Genomic DNA, 26,166 nt, shown 5'->3' with positions numbered 1-26,166 from the left:
CTAGGCTGAACAAATGAAGTGATCTCAGCCACTCCTCATATGGCTTCTGCCCTTCTTCACCATCTTCATGTTCCTGCTTTGGACGTTCTCCAATGGCTTTAGATCCTTCTTATACTGTGGCACTCAAAACTGCACAGCAGTCCCAGTCACTCTGCATCAGTGGCTCCAGTGAGAGATTTGAAGGTTTTCACCCCCCAGAAGTGCACACACTGTATCCTGGCAGCATGTGAAATGGGCAGCTCACTCTGACACCAGTCTGGGCACTGGCCAGGCACCACCACGTTGGCATTTTGAGGCTTTTGCTGGGTGTTGAGGCAGCTCCAACCACAAATGCAAAGTCTTCATTTGACTGCAACAAATCACGGTCATCTCCTTCATCCCCACAAGCAAACTCCAAGGCCACCAGTCACCCTCAAAGGGCAAAGGGATGGTGAAGGGGCAGCAGCAGTGCTGGGCACTCAGATTTTAACACATGGTGATGTCATGGCCCCTCCTTGGTCTTCGTTTTCAGTGTGGTACGAGCCTCAGTGACACAGAGGCCATAGCCCAGAGCCCTCAGTGTCATCCTCCTCTCTCTCTCCATCAGAAAAAGGGATTTAGATTAAAAATTAAGAACCTCAGGCAACCTGCAATGCTTTGGGGTTTGTCTCACAGGCAGCAATGTCACAGAAGTTTTCTGTGAACTCCAGCAGGACTTTGACCAGGTACTGGCATCATTCCCAATGCACATGAATGTGGCTCAAATGAAGAGACATAACCAAAGAGGGGAAAAAAATAGAGGAGTTTGGAAGGAACAACCAGAATTATTTGAGTGGGTGCAAGTCGGGCAAATAGGTTTAGCTCAAGAAGAAAAAGGTCTCTGGCTGAACCTTCTCCACATCAAATCCTGCACCTTTGTTTGGTTTCAAAACATTTTTGTTTTGAAACTCACCTCCTGTTTGCTTCGATGTTAAAGGGTTAACTAACCTGAAAAACTAAACAAAACTATTTGCTTTGGGCTGACTAAACTGATTCATTCAACCTACACTCTTCCCTCTTCTCTCTCCAGGTTCGTTGTTTTGCTTCAAAAAGGAAAAAGCAATAGCTTTGAGCTGATCTGATTTTTGTATTTTTTCCCCTCTCACCCTCCCACACTTTCTGGTTTGGCTACCAGGCTGAGAAATCCATTACCCACAGGGAGCCCAGGCCAGCCTAACCCACATCTGACAGTAAAAGAAACCAGATTCTCCATGTCTTTTTAGCCCCTGGCTTTCTTCATGGGCTTTCCCACACGCTCCCAGCTCCCACTGGGACCAGTGGCTCTGCTGGGTGTTGAGGAGAGAAGGACTCTGGGCAAAAGGCCGCACTTTTCCCTCCTTTCTATGCACGCAGCTCTTGGGGTCCCTCATCTCAGCCACATCCCAGGAGTGGCCATCAGCGATGTCCTCCCCAGAACCGAAACCCCACGAATGCCCAAGCAGAGGTGAGACCGTGCCAGGAAGAAACACCAGTGAGACAGCCAAGATGGACTTAATATGAATCTTTAATGCACAGAACAAGCTGCCGGGAGCCTTGCGAACGAAGGCTGCGCGCGGAGCCGCCCCGTCCACTCGGAGCGCTGCAAAAGCCCAGCTTGCCTGCAGTGTCCCGGGCACCTGCCTGCCTTCCCCCTCCGGGACCCTCGCTGGCAGCGCGGTGTCACCGGCCACCCACGCCACCTTCTCCTGGCGTCCTCGGCCACCACAGCACCGGGGTCTCTCGCCCCACAGCTCCTGCCCGGTGGCAGCGCAGGCAGGGCAGGCAGGGAGGGGGTCACCCTGCACCCAGCAGCTCCCCTCTGCCCGGCCCTGGCCTCGAGTGGGTATCTCCTCCTCCCAGGGTTTTGGAGCGTGTAGTCCAGGAAATTCAGTAAGAAAAGATTAAAAAGGAGAGGCTTTTATGCTGAGTCAAATTAGGTAATTTCTTTTTTTTTTTTTCACTCTTGAAAAATTAAAAAAAAAAAAAAAGGGAAAAGAAATAAAGTCCAACTTGCTCATTTCTTGTTTCTCTGCCATCTGTGTGAGAAAGTCCTGTTTGGCTTCGCTGTCCCCTTCCACCCCCTCTGAACATCGCCCGACCCCAAACCCCACCAGCCACTCAGCACATCACAAGTCCTCTACTCCTCGGAGTCCCTTTGCCTCCCACAGCTCCAGGCCCGCTCCTTCCCTCACCGCCCCTTGGACTCCCCGTAGGTGTTGCGCAGCATGGAGACCATCTTCTCCTCGCAGGTGACTTTGGTGTCCTTTAGGATGCTGTACCAGACCATGCCGGGCGGCCGGACCTCCTCGCTGCGGCAGAACAGGTAGGGCATGGTCTCAGTGCGGCTCTGGATGTAGGCACTGCGCAGCAGCGTCGAGCAGTGGCTGCTGACCTTCTCCAGCCTCCTCAGGATCAGATGAGCCTTCCTGGAGGGGACAGAGGTGGGAACAGAGCAGTGCGGGAAAAGCACAGGGGAGAACAGGAGTCCAAACTTCTGCTTTCTGCCACCAGCTCTGTCTTGTGACAAGAATGGGCGAGACCCAGTGCCTAAGACATTGTCTTTCCTATTTCAAGTGGAGAGACACCCTGTCTTTCCCAAAGTTCTGGTTATATCTACCATTTCACACCACCAGGATCCACTGGAGCAGCTTGTGTGCCCTGGGGACAGTCTGCCCCAGCTAGATTGTCACCACCACCACATGATCCTGGCCAGTTCCAGCACATGTGCTGGCCCCACCTGCCACCCTGGTGAGACCCCCAGAACCTTCCTGCTCCTGACTGATGAGCCCAGCCCTCCCCTTTCTGATTTCCCAAGTCTGCAGGAGGCAAACGGCCCAAAAGGACTGACACTAGAAGAGTGAGGAAAAAAAAGCACAACACATTAAGACAAAACAAAATAAACCCGTAAGAAACCAAGAATCCCCTTGTGGGAGTCTGCAAAGTGCTAAATCAAACAAAGGGAGGGAAGAGGGTTTACTTCAGTGGTCTGAAAGTCTCAAGATCACAGATTATTTCCTCTCCCTCTGGTGCCACAGGAAAGCTCTGGATTCAGGAGTCGGGGATTTCACAGTTCCTGCAGGAATGTAAATTCCCGATAATGGTATGTCAGGGGCAGCACTGTCAGTCAGCAAGGCATAAACATGGGGATTATTTGATTATGAAAGCTGAGTGGTGTTGCAGCTCAGGCTGTGAGCTCCCAGCCCGGGGGAAGCGTTGTGAGCCTGATGTCCAGGGATGGGATGCCAGGGAAGGGCTGGTCAGGGTCACCTCAGCACCAGCAGAGGGCAGGGGTGGCAGAAGGAAGCGGGAGGGCCTCCTGGCATCCCCAGCCAGCTCGGGCCTCTCCCTTGGGAGTGGGAACACTGGATGAAAGGCTGTAGGAAACCACTGCTCCTCCAGGGCTGCACATGGAAAACTGTCCCACTCCTCCCCAGGGTGATGTGCTGTGGGTCAGCTTGGAGGGCAAAGGAAGAGCAAAGGAAGAGCAAAGGAAATTGGCCCTTCTTAGACAACACTCCATGGTATCCATTTATGGATTTCATCCACAAAAACAACCCAGACTGGGCAATTTGAGCCCTGTTAGCTACAGTCACATCTATAATAATGATGCCATGGACTGAGCTGTGCCCAGCTCTGACACAACACCTCTACTCATGTTACTCTCCGTGGCAGCCACTTGACCTTCTACAGCATATGGTGCTCCCACCACTCACCAAGACCTGACACACTGCCACGAACAGGTCCTGTGCTGCTGCATGTGCACCTCTTGGAGTCACCAATTCCATGATGGCGTTAGGTGCTTTTGGTGAAGACTGATTGATTCAAGCTCAGCTCAGCTGCAGACCAAAGTCTGTAGTGATTGTCACTACAGTTGGCAAACTTCAACAAATCACAGTCACTGCAGCTTGAAGGGACCAAAAGTCATCACCTGTGCCACTTCCTGCTGGGATCAACCTGCCTGGATGAATTTCTGACCTGTTCCTAGAGTCAGGAGCTGGTGATCCTTCCAGTGCTCCCCATCCTAACGCTGATAAATTGTTTCTTAACATCTGCACTGATTCTCCCTTTCAGGAAAGGCTGAACAAGCACAGTACCCACATCACCTCAAAGGATGGACTTTTATGTGAGCTGACCATGCTCAGGAGGAGATCAATCAGCCAGAAGGATCTCACGAAGGAAAACTCTCATCTCTCTAAGGCCACAGCTCCACGATGACCCAGATTTGTCATAAAGCAGCTCCAAAATGGGGTACTGGCCCTTCCCCAGCCCTTTAGCTTGTGCTCATGCTGGTGTCCATGGACCTGAACTCTGTGCCAACATGGGGAAGTTGTTTATTCAAAGGCCAAACAAGCAATGATTGGATTTTCCCCCCAAACTGGTTACTATTCCAGCTCACCACAAGGCCTCTCCCAGCCACAGCAAGGGGGAGCAATGAGGAGGGCCCATGACCAGCCCTTGAGGCAAACCCTGGTGGTGGGTAACCAACAACACCACAAGGAATGGATGTCTCAGCTGGTCAGTGGCTGTCTGCTGGCCACGCTCTGCCTTCCTCTATTCTTCTCACCACTTCCCCTATCCTACCCTCCACCGCTTTCCTCACCCATCTCTCATTTTTTTCCCACACAACCTGCCTTTGCCTTGGCCTTCTCTACCTTCCCATTTTCATTCCTTGCTCCACCACGCTTCAATGATCTCCTGGATATTGCTAGAACTCACCACATTATCCTTGCTTCCTGATACATACTCAGGGCTCTTATCCAGGCAAATATTCCTATGTGTGAGAAGCAGCTCAAGGATGGCAAGAAATTCAGGGGTCAAACCACCCCAACCTGCTGGTGCCAGCTGTGCCAGAGGCTGTGCTCCTTCTGGAGCTGTCTCCACACACCTGCTGCATCCACAGCTCTCTCGGTGTGGTCAACCCCAGGAAAAACCCTTGTTTAAGGATGGAATGTGGCACATGATGGGTTGGCTCTATGATAATACTGAAAACACACTGAACTGTGGTCACAGAGGAGACAGGGTGATGGGGGAGAGGGAATCAGGCCCCTCGCTTTTGATGTCCAGTGCCAAAGCTCCAGTTTTGATGGGTTTCACCACTTTGAGTCATTTGCTTCAGCGGGGTAATGAAGTCATGTGTAAATGTTAGATTTAGCTTTTGGCTGTCAGCTGTTCCCTCTTAAAAAAAAATAAGGAGGAAGAGAGACAAGAGCGGGTGAGGGGAGGGGTGAGAAAGAGAGAGAGGCTTTCTGGTGAAGACTGGGTAATAAATTACAGGAACAGTTCTTGGGCTGCCAATTTAACACCATAAATCAAGGCCTGGGTATTACCCAAGTGCTCCCTACGGAGGGCTGTCGGGTCAGAACGACCACCTTTTCAAATACTGGAAATGAAATCTTCCTAAATGCTGACCAACCTCATCCCTGCCAGCAATGGCAATTTATTGCCTTATTAAAGGGCAGGAATTGGGAGGGGACAGCAGGGGAGCGAGAGGGGAGTCACTCTCCTGTCTGCCTGTGGCCAGTCCCCAAAGGGAAGAAGTGACCCCCTTCCCCCTCAGCCCATGCCCCAGATGGGGATGCCCCCATGCTGGTGTGGGCCAGTGGTGCTCTCCCTCCCACCACACACCCACCACAGCAGCCAGGGACTGATTCTGGACTGCACTTAGGTGGCGGATTTATGAGGTCACAGTACAGTCACAAATGATGAAGAGGGGGGGTTTAAAAATCCTGACAGCTCTAAGCAGCCACTTCCCTCTGCAGTGCCCCGTGGCATGGTGGGGGACAGGAAAAGGTAGAGGATGGGTGTCTGCTGCCGGGGCACTTTCCAAGGGCTCCTGCATGAACCAGTGTTCCCACTGCACAGGGGACGGGGCACTGAGGTCCCTGCTGCCAGCCCCGGCTCTGCAAGGATATGCCTGAGAGTAGGAGCCTCCTGTTCTGCCCAGTGCCAGGGGTGCTCCTGCCGGGATGCTCGTCCCCCTGCTGCACAGGGGACAGCCAACACTCACCTTGAGGGCTGATGTGGGATAAAAACATATCCAGAGCCAGCCAAACCCTGCCCTGCCTCACCTCGGAGGGAGGTACTAAAAGAGGGTGAAGCAGCATGAAGAGGCCAATAAAATATGATACCTGCCTGAAGGAAGGATGAGATTCCTGAGACTGCAGGGAGAGGGTGGTTGCCTGGCTGCTGTGTTGCTGTATGAGGTGCTTTTGTCATAAATTCAGATTTTCCACTCTACTGAGAACTGACCTGGGTCTTTCAGATCCTCGTGTGCAAGGACAGTGAGTCCAGGACTTGATGGCCTCTTATCACAGCCTCCCATCAGAACATTGCATTCCCCCTTGTACCAGAAGTCAGCTGCTCTGGAGATGCACTTCATGTCCCTTGGCCAGCCTGGCTGCCTGCCTGGGTGACTGGCTGGAGCAGGGGACAGGTTGTCAGCCCTGGGCTGATGCCACATAGTGACCCCAGTGTTGCTGGTAGCCACAAGTAGGGGCTCGGGAAAAAAAAAAAATTAACTTAATTATTTGTTCTGCCTCCTCCTAAAAGCCATACCCTGCTTGCAGTGGTCATAAGAATCGGCCTGCAAACACAGTAAGAGAAAATAATAGTGAAATCTCCCCATGGCTGTGTTAGGAAGCACACTGGCTGCACGGATCCAGAGGTCTGGATGCACAGTAGCATTAAAATTCACTGATTTAGACAGATTCTTCTGTCTTGTTGGAACAAATTAACTGTGTGAGATTCACTCGGTGCCTGTGAGAGGAATGGGGGGAGCAGGAAAGGGGCTGTTGTTGCTAGAGGAGATGAGCAGGATGAGGCAAGCCAGGTGCTGAGATGACCATGGAAAGTCCTGGTTTAGGGCCACCTATGAGCTAAGTTTTTAATGTCTCCTTAATGTAAACGGTCTGGCTGGGACATCTGGCTGTCAGTGTGTCTTCCTGCCAGCAGCTGTTTGCAGTAACCTGTGGCTTTCATGGAAACTGGGCTCACGAGGAACCTCAGTGTGATGTATTTATTACACAGAGGCAATCGACTCCCCTCTTGTCACTCCGTTTTACGAGTGAACATTTACTGTGAAGCCGAGGCTCATCTGATAAACATTTCAAGGTACAAAAATGAACGTCCCCCTGGGAAGGAGAACAGTCTGTCAATTAAAATCCTATTACGAGATGGCCTCCCTTCGCAAAAAAGAATCCTCGTTGCTTCCTGCTATGTCAATGCCTCTGCTTCTGTCCAAGCTCCCTGAGAAGCCAGGCTGGATGGCAGAGCTTCTCTCTTGTCACGAGCCTGGCACTGGCTGCCTTGGCTTTTATAGATTCATCCCCTTGGCTGCAAGTCACATATTTCTCAAGTACAGACCAGGGGCAGAGGAGTGATGTGAGGAGCTCCCCTGGCTCGGTGAGGACAACAGCCAGCAGCCAAATTGACCGTGGGCTCCAGATGTAGCTGGGTCCTGAGTCTGGCAGTTTAAATGTCACCCTGCTGTCCCATGGCTTGATGCAGGTATTGGGTTGGACAGCAACCTTCAGTGGTTGGATCTCAAGTAACAGGGGAAATAAGGATGTGTAAGAAGCAGCTGATGGTTCCCAGGGATTCAGAGGTAAAGGAACAATTGCAAAGCACAAACAAGCCTGCAGTGTCATCAAAGGAGAGGGAAGGCAGTGGGAAGGATGAGAATGGCTCTGTGTGAGAGGCCAATGAACTACCAAGGTCATCTCTGGAGGAGGATGATCCCCAGGCCAGCTTGGATCTATGTCCAGGAGGGGTGTCAACAGTTGTGAGCTGCCATCCTGGTACTATGGAGAGATCCTCAGTGGCATCCAACCAGCAGATAGGAGAAGGAAAAACTTTTCCAGGCCTATATTACATCCTTTGCCCCCCACTTCCCAGTGTTTCCAAGCTCCCACTCATTCAAAGCATCACCCACTTGTTTGTATCACTGGATGACACAAACATTCACGCAAAGATCCCCCCAGCTGCCAGGTGTCCCACCAGTATTCATCCAAGGACCGAGCAGGACCTGGTGGTCCAAGGGGATGCAGGACAGCTTGGTGAACACCAAACGGGGACTTCTCTTAGCTACAAGGAGAAGGCAACGGGGTCACATCCACAGTGCTGAGCAGAGGCATGCTCTGGGCATGGGGCAGGGCAGGACACAGGGAAGGGACAGGTACCTGGGCCCCAGCTCGTCCTCACTGCGCCAGACGAAGTCCCCAAACTTCTCGTAGTGGGAGTTGTAGTGGTGCTGGACTCGGAAGAGCATGGAAGCAGAGACCTCCATCAGGGTGTTGTAGGCTGTCTGCTGCTCCTTCCCACTCGTGTAGCCGTTGTAGAGGTTGTAGATTTTGTCAGCTATCTCTGGAAAGGATCAGGGCACGGGATTAATGACCAGCTGAAGGTGCTAACATGGGAAGAGGAGGAGAAGAGCCCTTGGCAGGGCCAGCAGCAGGGGCAGGCAGCTGGAATGGCTGCCAGTCCCTTGGGGCTGCCTGCAGCAGGGCTCAGTGACTGGAGAGCATTGAACAATTCCTCAGGCTGATCCTGCAGTGGGTGCCCTGCATGAGCAGAGCTGTCCCTAACACTCCAGCAATACTCCGTGAAGGAGCAGGAGGAGGAGAGGCAGGCACAGCCTTCTCCTCCCAGGAAGGGCAGGCAAGCTGCTCCCAAATTCACCAAACCAAAAGCCATTCACAGCTATGGTGCTAAAGAAGAAATCAACACTATTGATCCCAGGGTGGTCCTTCAGCCAGAAATGCAGCACCTCATCATTGTGGGCATTGGCTGGAGCAGCTCAGATGTGTTAAACAAGAGCATTAACTCTATGCTGGAGAAAAAACATCTCAATTTGGAGAAGAGAAATGCACAAAACTGCATCTCCTTCCTTCTCCTTAGTCTCCTGTTTGCTGCTTTTTCATGGGAATGCTTTTCTTATTGAATGTGCAGCTAAGCACTAACCAAAACTTTCTTCTGTGTGATATTCCCAAGGGAAAGCAAGCAAGAAAGAGAACAGGTAATATGGTGGTCACTTAGAGGAATCCTTTTAAATCTGAAAGCAGCCAGGTGCTCTGGGTTGGGGGTAAGGACAAGTGGGACCAGCTTCAAAACTGAACAATGCAAATGTGCAAAAGTAGCTGGGCTTTTATCAACATTTCTGTTTCCAAACTGAGCCAGCTGCCCCCAGCATCCCTTCAAGCACCCAGAGCCAATGGTGCCCTGCATGGCACGGCCAGGGCTGCCTCTCTCAGGTTTGTGAGAAGGGACTGCTCTTTTTCCAGACACAGCACCAGCTCCCACAGCTGTGCTTGGCAAGGATGCCAGTGTGGCATCACGGAGTCATCAGCTGCCCAGCCAAGGAGACTTTGCCCCTGGACACTCCTGCAATTTGTCACCCCTCCCCAGATGAACATCCCTGTGCCCACGGGTGGATTTAAAGGAGCCTTCCCACTGGGAGAGAAGGGCCTGGGAGAGAAGGGCCTGGGAGAGAAGGGCCTGGGCAGCTTTGTGGGAGCAGTGTGAAGAAAGGAAAATCAAAATCAGAAGGAAATGTCTCCTGGTGTGGAACAGGAGGTGCCTGAGCACTGACCTTCTGCCTTGCTGTCGTCTACCAGCGGGCAGGCTGTCCTCAGGGTGACTGTGCTCAGCTCTGAGTGTCTGCCCCGTGTATCCACCGCGTACAGGGTAAATCTGGAAGGCAGGAAGCAAAAGGAAAACAATGCCTTGATCCCTCAGTCCCACACCACCAGGTTGTTATGGGAACCGGCCTTCAGAAGAGAAAGGAAAAATGTGGTCCAGGCACTATCAGTCAGTTTTGGCATCTCAAGGAGATGTGAGATGTCTTGGAACACAGGAGAACCCAGGGACAGCAGGCAGGGCTGAGGGGACAGGTCACTTCAGCCCTTTCTGGCATCTGCAGGCCTCTGTTTCCTCTCTCCCCATCCCAGAGACCCCTGTGGGGCTGCACCCTGAATCCTCCCGACTGCAGAGGGATGCAAACACCTCAGGGCTGCTTTGCCATGCACTGATGTGAGCATTATAACACGGTGGTGTCTGTGAGCTGGGCTCCCTCTGGCCTTTCTGGGAGCAGGGCAGTAATTCTTGCCGTAAGTGGGCTCTGCTGACAAGTGACAGCTCGTACTCATCCTGTGGATGGCCCTTGAGTTGTTTGCTCCCTCATTTCCTCACAAGGGTGGGGTTGGTAAAAGGGTGGGAATGATAATTTCACACTTGAAGCTAATGGAGAGCATCTGACAGTAAAATATGGCTTTTGTGCCGGATGGAGCATTGAGTAAACAGGCTGTGGCTGCATGGAACGTCCTGGGATGCTGAGCTCAGAGTCCTGCTCAGAGCATCAAAGCTCCAAAATGAGAATGCTTCTTCGCAGCAGGGGTGACAATCTTCTGTCCGCTCTCCCAAAGGGCATCAGTTCATATTTATTCACTCTGAGCTGGGCATGGCAACTCAAGCTGGCTTTGACAAAGTGCAGGGGCTGGTTTGAGCCTCTCAGAGGTCTGAGATGCCTGGTGGTGGGGTACCCAGCCTGAGAAATAACACACCACCCCTCCTTAGCCTAAGGTAAAAGTGAGCAGTTCTTGCAAGTGAGTGCAAGGAGTACCATAAAAGCAGCTGAAGCTTAAATGGGATTGAGACCCTGACGTATGTTTATTTAAGGAATGGTCCTAAGTCCTTAGCATCCTTGGGGGGTGACAGAAGCAATGCCTCCCTTTTCCTTACCCCACACACGAGCACTGCGAGCCCCCTCTCTCCTCCCTGCAGGCCCTGCACGTCCCACATGTGGCTGATAAGAGCTGACATTTGCACAGTAGCAATTCCCAGCGCAGGACATATTCCCTCCAAGCAATTAGCATTATGTCCCTAACAATACTTGCTGTGTGCAAGGATGCCAGCAGACTGCCAAGGAACACACTTGTGCGCAGGGAGCACTCCCGTTTTCACCAAGCTAGGGCACGCAGGGGACGCACACGCTCGGCTCGCCCAAGGAGATGCTATTTAATCCTTCTGGCATGACATTCCTTAGTTTCCCAGGAGCACTGCTCGGAGTGGGAGCATCTCAGGAAGGACATCCACACTGTGTCACCACACAAGTACCACACACAGGCTGTTCTCACTGAGGGACAGACAGAGCAATAGGGCAACAGCGAATTCCATGCAGGAGTCTGACTGCAGGGCTTTGCATCCCATCCTGAAGGTGCCACCATTCCTTTCCCTCCCTTCAGCAGATGGGACATTCAGGGGGAGTGAGGAGTCTCTTGCTGGGAGCAGGGAAGGTTTGTGTCTCAGCAACACCAACAGGGCACCCAGTGTTGGGCAGGGGGACTCCAGCCCCAGGAGATGAGGAGCTGCAGTGGGAGAACAGGGCAGAGAGCCCAGGGGTCCTGCTGCCCACCCAGTGCAGGGCTCTTCTTGCTCATCAGCAGAAGCACAACAAGCAGTAAGAGGGCTCAACATCAGGGTACTGCTGGGAGCTGCTCCCCATCCCCATCCTGGGGTCACCTGCTGAGCCACAGTGGCTGTGCTGCTGTGTTTGCTTTTGTAAAAGGGTGAGCAGAGCTAATGTGTAACCTCTGCTCTGCCTGCAGCAGCTCAGGCTGCCTCCATTAGCTCTGAGGCAATCAGTGCCAGAGCACTTTCCCTGAAAAACAGAAGACTTATCAAAACACAATTGTAATATTCAGCAATTAGTGCCCATTTCACCTATTCCATCGCCAGTGGGGTCAGGAGGATTGGTTGGGTGTTGAAGCACATCCACCCCTTTGGGTGATGCTGAAGACCTGCATGAGCCTTTTGACTGCACTTCTCCCCTCTGCCCAGCTCACACAGGAACAAAGTCACTCAGCTGCCAAGAGCAAGAGCATCTCTCCTGGTCAGGCCTGGGTTAAAAAAAAAAAAAGTCAAAAAACAAGCCCTCTTTTCATCATTTTTTGGATGATGTAAGGAAAAAAAACCAACAATGTAAATGGAAAAACATCAGAATCAAAGTGATTTTGATCTTGTCAAAAATTATTTTTTTGAGAAGAAACCCAATTGCTTTGCCTCACCTGGAGCCAGTCCTCTTTCAAGAACCTTAGAGGAAACTCTTTCATCTCCATTCCTTGTGAATGAGATGTTTTGGACTCAGCACCAATCAGCCCAGCCGTGGTGGAGGCTGGCAGCCCAGCAGCACACAGCCTCTGCACCTCTCCAGCTCCTTCCAGCCAGTGACCTCAGAGGGTTTTAACATTAATTACAGTCCAGAAGATCACCCCGAAGCACAGCAGTATTAATAGCTCTGTTTTATCGACGGTAAACAGAGACATATGGGGTGAAGCATCGTGCCCCGGCGAGGCTCAGCGACATGAACAGTTTGGAAACTCGGGAGATGATGGCTTCCAATCTTGTTCTCAAACCACTTGACCACCCAGCCTCTGCAGCAAAACACTTTTATGGCCAGTTAATGGCACTGTGCAGAGTGCTGGGGTTTAGTTTTTTTCTTTTATTCCCGGAAACAGACAATTAAGAGAAGGGAGTGCAAAGACCTGTGTCTCTGTGTCTCTGTGCAAACCCAGCATTCCCATCTTGCTGGAAACCTTCAGCAGATGCAGGCAAGGAGCAGCCTGGGACCCAACAGGACATCACAGGGGTGGCCAGTGGGAGGAGAGACCACCACTGCCTGGGAGAGATGGGGATGTGGCTTCAAGCTGAAGGAGGGTAGGTTTGGATTAGGTATTAGGAAGAAATTCATTACAATAAGGGTGATGAGGTTACCAAAAGAAATTGTGGACTCCACATGCCTGGAAGTGTTCAAGACTGGGTTGGATGGGGCTTGGAGCAACCTGGGACAGTGGAGGGTGTCCCTGCCCATGGTAGAGGGGTGGAATGAGATGAGCTTTAAGGTCCCTTCTAGCCCAAACCATTCCATGATTCTGCATCTGCATGACAAACCAGGGCAAAGCCAAAGCGATGGCTCTGAGGGAGGGAGCTAAGCCGAGGACATGGCGGGATTTTGCACCACTCCAGGGAGATCCTCCTGCCCCAATTAAATCTATTACAGCATCGTGGGCCAAGGACCAAGCCAGGCATCATCCCCACTGATGAGGATGGAGCTGCACTTGAATAAGCCAACCCCGATAATTTGTAAATAAATGTGGCCAAAGAGTGGTTCTGAGTGCTTTGCCCAAGGCAGAGATCTCAGGGGTGAAGTCAAAGCCAGAAACTAAAAGGTCTCAGACCTAGAGCCATTGCACGAAACCACGTCAGACAACCTGGAATGCCATATGGTAGCTACGATCTGGCAGAGGCTCCTTTATAATGTGGAGGTGTTCTGTTTACTGATAAACTTTCTTCATGACATTTCCTCATCTTCTCCCTGTGTTTTCCAAAGGAGCTCCGGGCTCCCTGCTATTCAGCTCACAGCTGATCCTCTTTTCCAACCATCCCTTCAGTAAGATTCTACACAAAGCCCTGTATTTCTAGAAATACTAGAATATATTTTACCTGAAGAGGTTCCAAAGAGGTCCAAACACAAATGCTCTTGGCAGGGATCCAGCCCTCCACGCCTGGAAATGCTGCCACCTCTGCAGCAAATCACAGCACACTAAGTCCTGTAAAGTAATGCCGCTTAAATGTTTACTGCTGAATTCAAACCTATTGGGACCTGAAGGAACATTCAGGGAGAGACAGAAACCAATCAACATTTGGCCTCATGAAATGTCAATACCTTCCCTGTAGATTCCCCGCCCAGTGTTGGCTGAAGGCTGGGTTTTATCACTAGGCTCAAGATGCTTCTTGGGGGAGGAAGAGAAAGCAAAAGTTAAAGCTTTGGTTACTGTTGGGATTGTCCATTGTGTTTCAAGGGATTTGAAAACCAGAAAAGTATGTTTCTATCCTTTCTCAATGCAGAGAAAATAACCCAAAATACAAATTTATAAAGGCACAAAACTCTTTAAGACTGAGAATGAAAGCTCAAAACATGTTACTTATTCATAGGCAGCATGTTTTTTTAACTCCCTCTCATGATGCTCATGATGTTTGAGTGCTTTACTCATGATCCTTATTTGCGGGAAGCAAGATAAGGACTTCTGAGTCTGACCTTCCTTAGCTTGGCTGTTGATTTCTTTATATCCTACAGAGATACCATAGGCATTTCTGGTCTGCCTTGTCTGCTCTTCCTGAGGCCTCTGGGCTGGTGCAGCTGCTCGGTGAGATGCTGTACCACAAACGGGCTGCCTGGGCTGCAGAGAAAGGCTCTGATAAGGAGCTCAATTAGCACTCCCATGGATGCCAAACCCCCACGCTAATTAAGTGTGTGCCTACTGGGAGCTAGCTGCTGTGTGGCCAACCCAGGCTCTGAGAGGAGCCCCCTGGCCTGTGTGAATGAAGGACAGGGCAGAGATGCTGCTCCAGAGCCCAGCGTCACGCAAAAACACGGCCTCAAGCTTTCCGAAGTGGTGCAACCACAGCACGCTCCTGCCAGTAGGGCTTGGCTTGAGCTTGGCTGATCTGCCTGGCCTTGGTGCCGTGTTCCTGCAGCCTCTTGCTGTTAACTCCAGCAGCTCAGCGAGGGCAACCCTGGCTGGCGTCCCACACACAGTGCGATGGATTCTCCCTCCCCGGCAGCGTGGCTACCACCACCCGTCATGCCGAGCCTGCAAACATAAATCCTGACTTGGCTGAGGTGTTACACGCACGTCCTGCTGTCACTCCCCGCTTGGTCACAGCTTGTCCGTGCCTCCTGCACAGCCCAGGCTCGCGGGGCTCGCACGCAGCCGGCCCCATGCCGCCGAGGCTGCTCCAGCGTGCTGACACGCACACATCACACCCTGCCTTGCCAGCCCTCCTCGCTTCCCGTTCCAGCTCAAAAACAATGCTGAGGCCTCCCTTTAAAAGCCCTCAGTGGAGCAGCTCTTGGCATTCCACACTTCCCTGCTGCCCAGTGATCTCAGCACGGAGACTGGGCACGAGGGATGGGGCCGGGCTTGGGCTATGCCAGGACTCGGGCACGTGCAGAGCGGAGCTGCCAGGAACAGTGCCCCAAACACACATGGGTGTGAGCACACCCATCAGACCCAGCACTGTGCACAGCCTCGTGCTCATGGGACCCAAACAAACTGTTCTCTCCCATTCTTTCAGTCTCAGAGTGTCCTTGGCTCCCAGACATCAAGGTGAAGGGCTCGCTGGGGGGAGACAGGGAGGCTTGAGGGGGGAGTGTGTTTCTTTGTCCTGATACCCACAGGTGAGCAGCATCAGACCTTCATCCCAGCATCTCCCGGAGCTAAAAGCATCCATAAATTACACACACAGTTTCCCTAAAAGACTCTTCTTGAGCAGTGTGGGAGCCCAGGGGTGCTGCAGGGTGGAGCAGAGCTATGGGTGTTTCACCCCCGGCCACGTGCCACGGGCTGTGCGTGGTCCAGGAGCCATCCACCCACTCCTGTTCCCCGACCATGGGCTTGTACCTCCCCTGCAGAGCGCCCCAGCCACATCCATTGAGGAACATGGAGCAGGAGTGGGGCTTGCCTGCCAGCAGCTGCCTGGGCAGGCATGGAAAGGGGTGTGTGTGTTTAGTGCAAGGATTCCCAATTCAGAAACCATTACAATTTAAAAATAAATCAGATCAAATAAAAAGCGGCCAGTCCACACAAGCCACAGGAATGCAGCTGAGCTTATTGACGACTCTGTGATTCGCGGTAATTAAGAGAGGTAAATGAGAGCAACCCCTCAGTCTCTGCAGCAAATGCTGAGCAGACAATTAGCAGGGGGTGGTTTTGGGAAGGAGAGGATTTCTTGGTCTATTTGTTGGGCCCTGGCTTTGGGCTCACTCATGCCATGCCCATGTCCATGGTGCCAGGGGAGGGCTGGTGTCCTGGCAGGGGACTGACCACACTGCATCCCTGCCAAGGGCCCTGCTGGAGCCTTGGGATTTGGGCAAAGCTTTGACCTTGGGCAGTGGTCACCCTTGTGCCATCTCCCTGGGGCTGGCACGGCCACAAGTGTCTTCTGTTCTTCATTGTCTTTGGTTCTGGCTCTGCTTTCCCACAGTAAGGAAACAGTGGACAGGGCGATCTTGAAAAAATACCCCATCTTTTAGAATGCTCTCCTCACTGTTCTACCATCCAAGAAAAGCACCTTTTATAACTGAGCTTTTTTTAACCATCTGTGACAACTGACCTGCTCCCATCAGTGTGATGGAGGAACAGGTTAGCAGGAACTGGTGCCACACTGGAGTATTGAAGCCTTGCCATTACACCAATACATGGGGCTGTCAGTAAACTGTTCTCACAATTCACACTTCTTTTTTTTCCCAGGACAGCAAATGCTGTGAGACTAATCGTTATCCTTCAACAGATGCCTCCCAACAAAACCAGACCACAGTTGTCAGATGTACCTGCCAGGACATGCTTCAGGTGTCTGATGCCTTTTGGAAGTGGATAAAACAGTGCCCATCAAATACTGGAGGAAGGAGGCAGGAAGAAGGCACAGGCTGCTCTGCACTGTAAGAAGCTTGAGGAGAGGCAGAGGAGGCTCGATTTCTGAGACACTGAGGGCAGGTGGAGCTGTCGTGGGGCTGGAGACAGGCTTGCACAGCCATGGGTCCATCTTTGCTTTGTGTCAACCCTGGGGAAGTCACCCAGGGTTATTCACGCTGCAAGGTTACCTGAATTGCAGCTGATGCCATGGCCATGCTCAAAAACAGTGACTGGAGAACATGGTGCTTCTCACAGGGAGGAGGGCAGGGCCACTCATTGCTGCTGAATTACAGGGGTGCAGTGTGGGACAGCGTCACTTTGGTGTCACAGCGTCCCACACTGTGCTGCCCCCAAGTCTCCTGGGCTTGCCCTCTGAGCTGTGAGGCCACAGAGAGACAAAACCTGGAGTGGGCAGGTTTGAGTGCTGGTCCCCTCAACCCCTCAGCAGCATCTGCCCTGTGCCTGAGCCAAGCTATGATGCAGATTCGCTCAGCTCTCCCTCCTTTGAGAACTTCATCAACTTCTTTTGTTTCAGATCCCCGTTGAACAAGATCCAAACAAAGGATGAAGGGGAAAGAAAGAAAGAAATTAATTAAAAATCCTAAGCACTTCTTGCTAATGCCTGGATCTTTTGTCTCCCTGACAAAGAAATGCCCAGCAGGACACTCACCTTCGCAGCCTCAACTGCAGCATCTCAATTTCCCAAGATTTCCTTCAAAACCCTGTCAATAACCCACCAGAGTAGTGATTCCCATTACTGCCATGGCTGTGAAAGAAGGCCTTGATACACAGGCCACCTTCTGTTCCCCAAGAACCCTGCTCCTGAATGATACCTGTGTTGGACGGCCAAGATTCCACTGGAGCCCCTCTGCCAGCCGGACACTGCGTGAGCAGCAGTGCCAAGACTGCCTTAGGTGAAAATGTGTTTCACTGGAAATGAGGGGAAAATGCCAGCCAGGCCATGGCTTCGTCCAGAAGGTGCAGGAAGGTCACTGCCACCCTCCTGGCTGCTGCATCCCCAGAGTGTCTTCATCACCACCCCAGGGCTGAGAGCTCCAGCAGTGCCACTGTCCCCCCTCGCCTTTTTCTCTGCCTTGATTCCCTCCTTTGTCCCCATTGATCCTTGCCAGCTGTTTCAAGAAGCAGATAATGACTCCCTCATCCTTCGCTCTCGGAGTACATCCTTTCAGGAGCAGCTTTACCCCACTGAGCAAGGAAGAGCAGAGCAATCTTCTCTGGAGAGAACCTTGGAGCTTCTGACGGAGATGGGATGTGAATGAGAGAGCAGCTCCTTGGCATAGCAGCAGGACAACACACCCAAAACATCCACCCTGACACGAGATAACATTAACACAGCTGATGTTGCAACACTGGGGCTTTAGCTCCTAGGCACTCTCCAAGGAGCAAGGAGGATTCAATTAGCTCGGAGATGCCCCAGCAGAACTCTACGGTGCCCCACAGAGATGGTTCCCAGCTGTGAAGGCAGAACGATGGCAGAAAAAGCAGGATCACCATGGAATTACCAGCTTTGGAGAGGATGGATAGAGGGTGTTTGAGGTCCGTATTTCTTGGCAGTCATTATGTCCTTGCTTTCGTCCTGCTGGCTGTGAGGATGAAGACTTGCAGATGTGCTTCTAAAGGCAACGCAGTAAGAACTGGCCCAGCTATTCACAGTCTTCCCTGTCTGCCTCAGGGCTTGAGGCAAGGTGTTCCCCCAGCGCCTGGAAAGGCCACGGAAGGTCCCATGTTACCCAGAATGTGAATTGTAGCATCCTTTGGTGGAGTGAAGAACCAGGAGGAGGTGATAATAAGCCGCTGCAGGCTGGGGCTTTTGTCTCCAGTGAAGCAACAGCAGCTCATTACAGTCTGTGAAGTGCCAGAGTCCCTGCTCTGCTGGGATGCCCAACAAAGCCCTTGGACAGAGGTCAGAGGAGTTGCCTCTGACTCCCTGTGCTGCTGGAACAACTCCCACTGTGCGACAGCTCGGGTTGATGCCCGAGGCTGCCAACTGAGGGGGCTGGTCCTGCTCAGGCTGCAGAGCATCAGCAAGAGCTGGTGACGGATCGAGCTGTCCTGGGAGCAGCAAAGGAGGGCTTTCCTCAGGCTCTGCATCCCACATGTGCCTGAGGCCCGGCCACAGCCTTTGCAAAGGCACTGTGATGCCCATCAATCCCTCCAGCTCCCCAGGGCAGGGTATCCCCTGGCAGCACCTGCATCCCCTCTCCCCCCTGTGCAACACCTGCTGCTGTCCCCAACACTGTTCCCTCAGCCACAGACACCCCACAGCCCCCGGGCCCAGCTCTGCTGAGGTTGGGACTTTGAGGTTAAGTTTTACTTTTAGGGGAGGTTTGCTTGTCTTTGCGCTGATCTGTGGGTGGGTGGAGTTCAGCCTCATCTCAAGGCGTTAGTCCTGTGTGCCAGGTGGGTTATCCCACGAGGGACACACCCCTTCAGGACCTTCCTTGGGCCACTCGTGGGACAGCTGCCACCCTCCCCCATGAAGGGACAGCAGTGCTCCGGGTGGCTGTAGCTGCAGGGGATGAGCAGGAGAGAGGGAATAAATATTCAGGAGAGAGAGAATAAATACTCTTCCTCCAGATGTGCCAAGGAGAAAGGAGAGACAAGCAAAGCCCTGGACCCCTGCAGGGAGCTCCACAATGGGAATGTTCACAGCTAACCATCCCTGCTGCTCAACCTACCAACACTCTGCAGAGCTTGGCCATCACCGGCCCTGGGGACATGGGTGAGAGGAAGGCTGTGACCCCTGCCAAACTGGGAAATCTTTGCCCCTCCCAACCTCACAGTCCCTCTAAACAAGAACCAGACACTCCACAGCTTGCTACCCCTGGAGATCCCCTTGGTAGGGTTTGTTCTCATTCTCCTGGGGGCTTGGCTTCCATCTGGGCTGCTGGTTGAAATCCAGCCCGGGCTGGTAGTGACTTCAAAAGGCAGTGTCATCTGAGGAGCAGTGGGTGGTCCACGGCAAGCAAGTCGATGGCTGGCTGTTCTTATAAAAGCCACCACAGTAGGGCCTCCTGCTTTCAGAAGACAGGCAAGGGCTGTGCTGACCACAGGGAGCAGAGCTTGTCCTTGGCCCGAGGGACAGTCACCTTAGTGAGCTGGCACAAGGACGTGGCTGTGCACCCCTGCGAGCAGAGCTCTTGATCTGTCTCCATTGGGTTTGTCCCCAGCACTGCTGGGCAGCCCTGGCTTCACCTTCAGCAGGCTGCAGTGCAAAACAAAGCCCAGCAATAATGCACACGGGAACAGCTGAGAGACGGGGACCAGGCATCCCAGGCAGGACCCCTGTAAGAAACTCCAGCTGGGCTCTGGGAGCTCCAGGGCAGCCAACAGGGCCCTGCAATGGCCTCAGTGTTGGCATGGGGATGGTGGCAGGCAGGGATGCCAGCCAGAAGGATGCCAGCCAGGTCTGTAGTGCCCACTGTCCCTGTGCCCTGAGGCCCCCAAATTCAGGGGCACAGGGCAAGGGACTGGCAGTGGGCAGGAGATTCTCACAGCTCCAGCAGGCAGACAGGGAGGGGGGAGGGTAGGATGGGGGTGGGGGGGGGGTCTGAAACAAATAATAAAAACAAAATCCCAGTAAGCACGCTAGAATTCGTTTGAAGTGCAGAGCAGCTTTCAGGCAGGGTTATGCACATCTCCCAGCCCGGCGTGATTTACACATTCCTTGCAAGCAAAGGAATCTTCCCTGATTTGAAGTAAAACAGATGTTTTGGGGTTTTCTTTTCCCCCCTCCCCACCCTCTTTTAATCATTTCTTTATTGAAATGGTGGCTATACAGCCAACCAGCCCAGAGCCAGAGCCCTGCTACCCCAGAAGCCAGGACTGGAGATCCGCTGTCCCGCACCATGGGAGAGCCCCATGTCACTGCAGTGACTGTGCTTGGGAGCTTCCAGAGGTGTGGAGCCAGCCCTGCTCTCCTGCAAATGCTGCTGCAGAGGCACCGCTCCCTGCAGGTTTCTTCTCTTGTTTTTCACTCTGCAGGGAAGGATTGCAACTCCCTGCAGCTTTTCTTCCTCTGCAGCTACAGCTGATCCTCCATCCCTGCTCCACCAGCCCAGGTCTAGGAGACTTTGTAACCTCCACCCCCAGTCCAGGAGATGTGTTTGACGGTGGGAGTTGCCCTTGTTCCCACACCTTAGTGTCACACCTCGCTCCAGTTGTGCTCTGTCCCAGCAGTGTGGATTGGGAAGGGCAGCCTGGTCCATGCCCAGGGACTGCCAGCAGCAGCATTACTCACACACCCCAAGTGAAACAACCCAGCACAAGGAATGGTGTTGGGCAGGATGGAGCTGGGCTATCTCTTGATTTGAGCATTATGTGATCTCAGTCAAGTTACTTTGCCTCTACTTTTGTCCCATGTTTTCCACCCAGGAAAATCATTTGGGGAAGGAACATCCATTTCCCAGAGGGATGCAGAGCACCAAGTGCAGTGGGGCTTCTGAGTGCTGGTTGATGCTGCAAACTACGAGCACAGCCATGCCCTTGAGTTTACACTCAAAACAATAAGTCATGGCCAGTAGCAAATCCATCCAGCTGCCCCATCTTTCTTCTCATTCTCTTTTTTTTTTCCTTTTAAACCCTGTTGTTCTTTCTCAGTACTTCGTTGGTGGCAGGGTGGGAAGGTTTTTTGTAACACATTCACGTACCAGTGGGACTCACTCCCATTCCCGTCTGGTACAAGAGATTGCACAAGAGAGAGAAACAAACGGGGATGAGGAAATGCGTGTTTATGAGAGGCAGCGCTGTCATCGTGAGCAAGGGACCCCCCGCAGGAGAGCCGGCCTGGGAGCCAGTGGATTTCCATTCTCTCCTAACACTCCATTCATGCCTCATTTCATACCTCCCTGGAGGGCCCAAGACTGGCCGGGGTCCCACGGCCCTGCGCGGGACTCGCACCCCCCGTGCGCTGCCTTCTGCGATGTTTGTTGTTGGGTGGAAAGAGGGAGATGTTGTTGTCTCATAAAAATAACAAGTTGAGAAAGAGCAGCAGCTTTTGCCATTGCATGTACTCCTTGTTTTCCTTCTGCAGCAGAGGAAGGTCTTCCATCCTTCCCACCTCTCCTTTGCCACGCTCCTTGTGCTCGCCTGCTGCCCATCCTGGCAGGGCTCCTCACTAACACCCACCAGGGAGTCTCTCATGGGCCTTCCTGCTCATGCTGTGGTTGCTGCCATGAGCCTTCTCCTGACCTGATCAGGAACCTTCCGTATAATCCAAACCACATTGCTGCCTGATCCGATACAGTCACCAGTAAATAACCTTGACTGCAGTGGTCTGGAAGAGCCAGGGATCCTATATCACTGCTATGAATGATTTAGGATTGTGCATCATTTGCAGATGACACAGAGAGGGTCTCATCCCTACTCCCCACCCAGCCACCTCCCCCACAACAGTGCCTGCCTTCCCTCACTTCAGGTGGCTCTAAGTGAAAGCCACCGGGGTGACAATTGCTCCTGCCTGCTGCTGGTGTGCACACAAGGAACTGGGATGGCTGATTTCTGCACTCCCTTGCGCGCTGCAGAGCTCTCAGCGATGGGGCTGGGGTCCCCCCACAAACAGGTGGGTATTAATAAAACCAGAAGTAATCACCCAGGCACACATACTACAACCCACTTGGGTCCCTCTTCCATCTGCTCTTGCAAGCCCCCTGCCTCCCCTGCTTTCTCCACACACCTCAATTTCATTATCTCTGATCTGGAGCTGCCTATTACATGCTTTTTGCCAACATAAATATTTAATCCCGGTGCATTGCACGGAAAGGCCCTTGTGGAGTTAATCCTTCAACTCATGTTTCCACTTGGAAAACAGTTCAGCTTGTAGCAGGGCAGCAGGTACGAGGCAGGGACAGAGCCGAGAGCTGGAGATGGCCTGGGAGAGCTCGGGAGCCGTGTGTGGGGTGATGCAGGCGGGCTTCACGCTGCGGGGTGGGCTTCATTCCATGGGCTTCATTCTATGGGGTGGGCCTCATGCTATGGGGTGGAGTGGCTCTGCTGGAGCTCTCCTTCACTGGGGTGGCTCTGCTGGAGCAGCGAAGAGGAGGGTTTGGATAGGTGATGGAAAAGCCACAGGGGTGTCACTGCAAACTGCTGCCTGGGGAGCAAGGAAGAGGGGGCACTGCCAAGGGGGACTCTGGGGGCAGCACTTTGCTGGGCTTCAGCACTGTTCGGGACATCCTGTTCTCTGCAGCGCCCTTGGCTGCAACAACGTGGAAAGCCCAGAGTTTATCTGTTTGCTTCACCTGCCAGTGTGGGACTAAGCAGCCACATGATCCCACACTGCTCCACCAAACACCTCCAAACACACCTGCACGCCCAGAGGCTGCTTACACCAGGATCTGGCCACGATTTACCTGTGGGCTATGGAGTAAGGGTTACGGGACGATTGGTGTGTTTATGGGGCTATTGGGTACCACTGAAGTACCTGCTGTGGTACAGGACAGACCCTCAGCAAAGTGAGATGCCCCAGACCCAGGTCCAAAGCCATAAAAAACATGGACAGAAATGCACCCTGGTCCTCATCCATCCATCCCCGTGCCCTCAGGAGGGCAGCACCCATGGGATGCAACACCACAAAACATCCACCAATCTAACAGAGGGGAGGAGCACAAGAGGCAAAGACCACCAAGAGTACAACTTGTGGCAGCTGAAATGGCTTGAAATCCTTCCCCTTACATCAGCGGTGACATGTCAAAAACCCCAAAGAAGTATTTTGGTTTCGGTTGCTTTGTCTGAGAGGTTCCCCCAGCAGCCTGGGGTGGGTCTCCCAGAGACCAACCAGCCCTTGCCAACATCCCCCACTCCATGTGAGAAACTGGGGTGTGCAAAGCCTCCTGTGTGCAGGACACATCCCCACAGCCCCTGTCCAGAAAGGCTGGGAGACTGGGATGCTGCAATGATGCAAACCAGAGGGAAGGAAAACACAGAAGTATCCCCGCCCTGTGGCAGGGCCTTCTGCTTGGGGTTGTGCAATGAGATTAGGAGGGGAGGCCACTCCTGCAGCTGCAGGGCAGTGGGAGATGCTCGGAAGGGAGGAGAAAACTGGCATGCTCCAGACCCAGCTCAGGTTGCTGCTGCCATGGGCTGCCCTATGGTTTCCCCGGCGGAAACTGAGAGGAGGAAAGATGGAAGAGACAAGGAACAGACCCCAATCCAGGGATATGACAGCCCAGAACTGTGACAAGGTGTGCCCAAGCCCAGCTCACTGCTCAGCTGTTTGGACAAGCATGTCCCAGTGACCCAGCCTTGAGCTCCCTTCACACCCACCCTGCCAGGGCAGCATCTCCACACCCAACTCCATCAGCACATCCAGCGAAAACAAGACCCCGCTGACCCCTCCATCCACCACCCCTTGAAAAATCAGCATCCCTCAGACCCTACTTCTTTTTTGTTTTCAGAAACTTTTACATCATGACATAAGCTTTGGCTCTGAGGGTTTTCAGTGAAAGCCAGGGTATTTTTTTTCCCCTTCTCATAACAGAAACCATATTGCTGTATAATCAAATTTATCTCATTCCTGATGAGGGAAGCGAGTGTGTGTGTGAGGTGACCAGGAGCAATGAGGGTGCGTGGGGTGGGAGCAATTGCTCTGAAGGTAGCCAAGGAAATATCCTTGGGAGGGGCATCAGATGGGGGTGACCACACAGGGACCAATGGGCCACAGCTCAGCACGGAGCATCACCCACATCAAGCCCCACCTCACCACAGGGATGCCATCTCTGCAACCCAGCAGCTGCTCCTCAGCTTTCTCTCCCATTTTATTATTGATCTCCTCACTGTGTTGGAAACCCAGCAAAGGGTGTGGCTCAGTTTTAATATATCCATTTTACAGGTGGGAAAACTCAGGAAGAAGCAGCTAGTTTGAGGTTACTTTTTTGATGTCTGTTTTACTCTGTCACAAATTCAGCTGAAGCCAGCAGGAGCTGTGGCTCTGATGGTGAAGCCTTGAAGATGATGCCCCCAAAATGGAGATGCCTCAATTCACTGGCTACTTTTGACAACACAGGCAAGGGGAAAACAACCCCAAACCCCAAAGAGTAAGTTAAAGGCTATTTGAGATCTACAGCTGAGTGCAGCAACCACAAGGGCAGGGCTCCATTGCCTGCACAGCTCCCCCATGACAAACTCCCTGCAGAAACTCCCTGTTTCTCTGGGAAAGAACCATGGCCCTGAGGGGGAGAAGGGGTGGCAGAGCTGGAGAGGTCACTTTGTGCTGATAAACTCCAGTTTGGCAAGACCAGGAGACGGGTGCTTACTGATGTAATGTTCTGCACAAGTCAGAGATTAAAACAGATTTATTTTTTTTTAATGCACACACACCAAAAAGGAAAATGAAAATAACAAAGTGTTCTCTGGGAGACAAGGCTGGTGAAGGACTCTCTGTGCTGTTGTCATTACAAGAAAAGGATGGGTTGGGATGTGCTGGAGGTGTCCTTTGGAAAAATGAAACTAAAAAAAGTTTAACCAGTTTTATGGACCTGCAGCCATATGTGAGATAAATGCACATTGCTGGCCTGAGCTGGGACAGAACTTGTAGCTCATGGCATCCAAACTTTGCTTTTGAGAGTGGACAAAAAGATGGGCAGGTGGGATTAGCTTGTGACTTATCTTTCGTTTGGAGAAGCATCATATCTCCACCTTTGGGGACCTGGGGTCCCATGCAGAGTCTGTCTGAGCTGATTGATCCCCCTGGACTGTGGGGATGGCTCTGGGTTCAGATAAGACCTGTGGATTCAGTAGTGACTGAACACCTGGGCACCACAGGAGCTGGTCACATCCTTCCTCAGGCATGTTTATGGGCAGAATTGCGCTGCTTTTGGCCACTCCTTAAAGCCTGAATAAGCCAGAATCTTGAGCTGTCTGGAAATATCAGGTGGAGCTGCTATAGGTGCTGGGCAGCTGTCCAACTTCCCACTCTCGGGTACCTGGGTCCCAGACTGCATGAGGAAATTAGGAAGAGAACAGAATTTTTTGCAGGGAGCATCTCTTAATCACTTGACCAAAAAAGCAATTCTCACAACTGTTCTCCTGAAGTGGGGCTCATGCGAAGTGTGAGCACGGACATCCCTCACCTCTGCTCAGCTCTAGCTCACTGAGGAGCTTCAGGCACGTCACACCTCTCCCTTCCAGTTTCCCTCGCTAGGCCATGGCCAACAAGGACATCTGCCCTTCTTCTCACTCCCTTCTTCTCTACAAGATAAAAAAGAAGGAACGGGAGTGTGTTCAAACTGTGCTGTAAGAATCAAACCAGCATGGCCCTCAGCTTTCCAGCTTTCACGAGGAGGGTGCTGTGTACCATGGAGACCTGATGAACAAAACAAATGGCTCCAAGGCAGTAGCACGATGCAGGTTTGGCTGGCTTAGAGCAAATCCAAGCCAGCAACGCCCGTGTTGATATTTATATCACAGCTCTTGTACTCCCTCTCCCATTAGTCCATGAGATAAGACTTGGATGTGTAGTGGCATTAGGTTTCTACACAGTCAGGGATAAGAACACTCTCCAAGTCTGTGACTAAAAGGGGTTGGTGATACGGGATTGCTGATGGGAAAAAGGTGGAATTGCAAAGGTCCATTTGTCTACCAACAGGAAAAGTGGCCAAAATCTTCCTCTCCACCCCATTACCATTCGCAGGAAGAATCCTATATTGGCACACTCCCCCAGCTGCAATTACCCCACACAATAACC

General features: G+C 52.4%; 1 protein-coding gene across 1 annotated transcript in view; it reads right to left on the bottom strand.

Moving 5' to 3' along the window:
* Positions 1–1,504: 1,504 nt before the first annotated feature.
* ASTN2 (astrotactin 2) overlaps positions 1,505–26,166 on the bottom strand; it is a 271,503-nt gene continuing 246,841 nt past the window's right edge. Inside the window, exons 21-23 of the mRNA XM_039561485.1 lie at positions 9,584–9,684; positions 8,175–8,358; positions 1,505–2,423 (exon numbers count right to left, since the gene is read on the bottom strand). Of these exons, the coding sequence (XP_039417419.1) occupies positions 2,186–2,423; positions 8,175–8,358; positions 9,584–9,684 (523 nt within the window). The 3' untranslated portion in view covers positions 1,505–2,185. The remainder of the gene's footprint in view (positions 2,424–8,174; positions 8,359–9,583; positions 9,685–26,166) is intronic.

Source organism: Corvus cornix, chromosome 17 (assembly GCF_000738735.6).
Source record: "Corvus cornix cornix isolate S_Up_H32 chromosome 17, ASM73873v5, whole genome shotgun sequence".
In the NCBI taxonomy this organism is placed as follows: Eukaryota; Metazoa; Chordata; class Aves; order Passeriformes; family Corvidae; genus Corvus; species Corvus cornix.
Note: the sequence above shows the minus strand (reverse complement) of the source record. Positions and strands in the feature narration are given on the sequence as shown.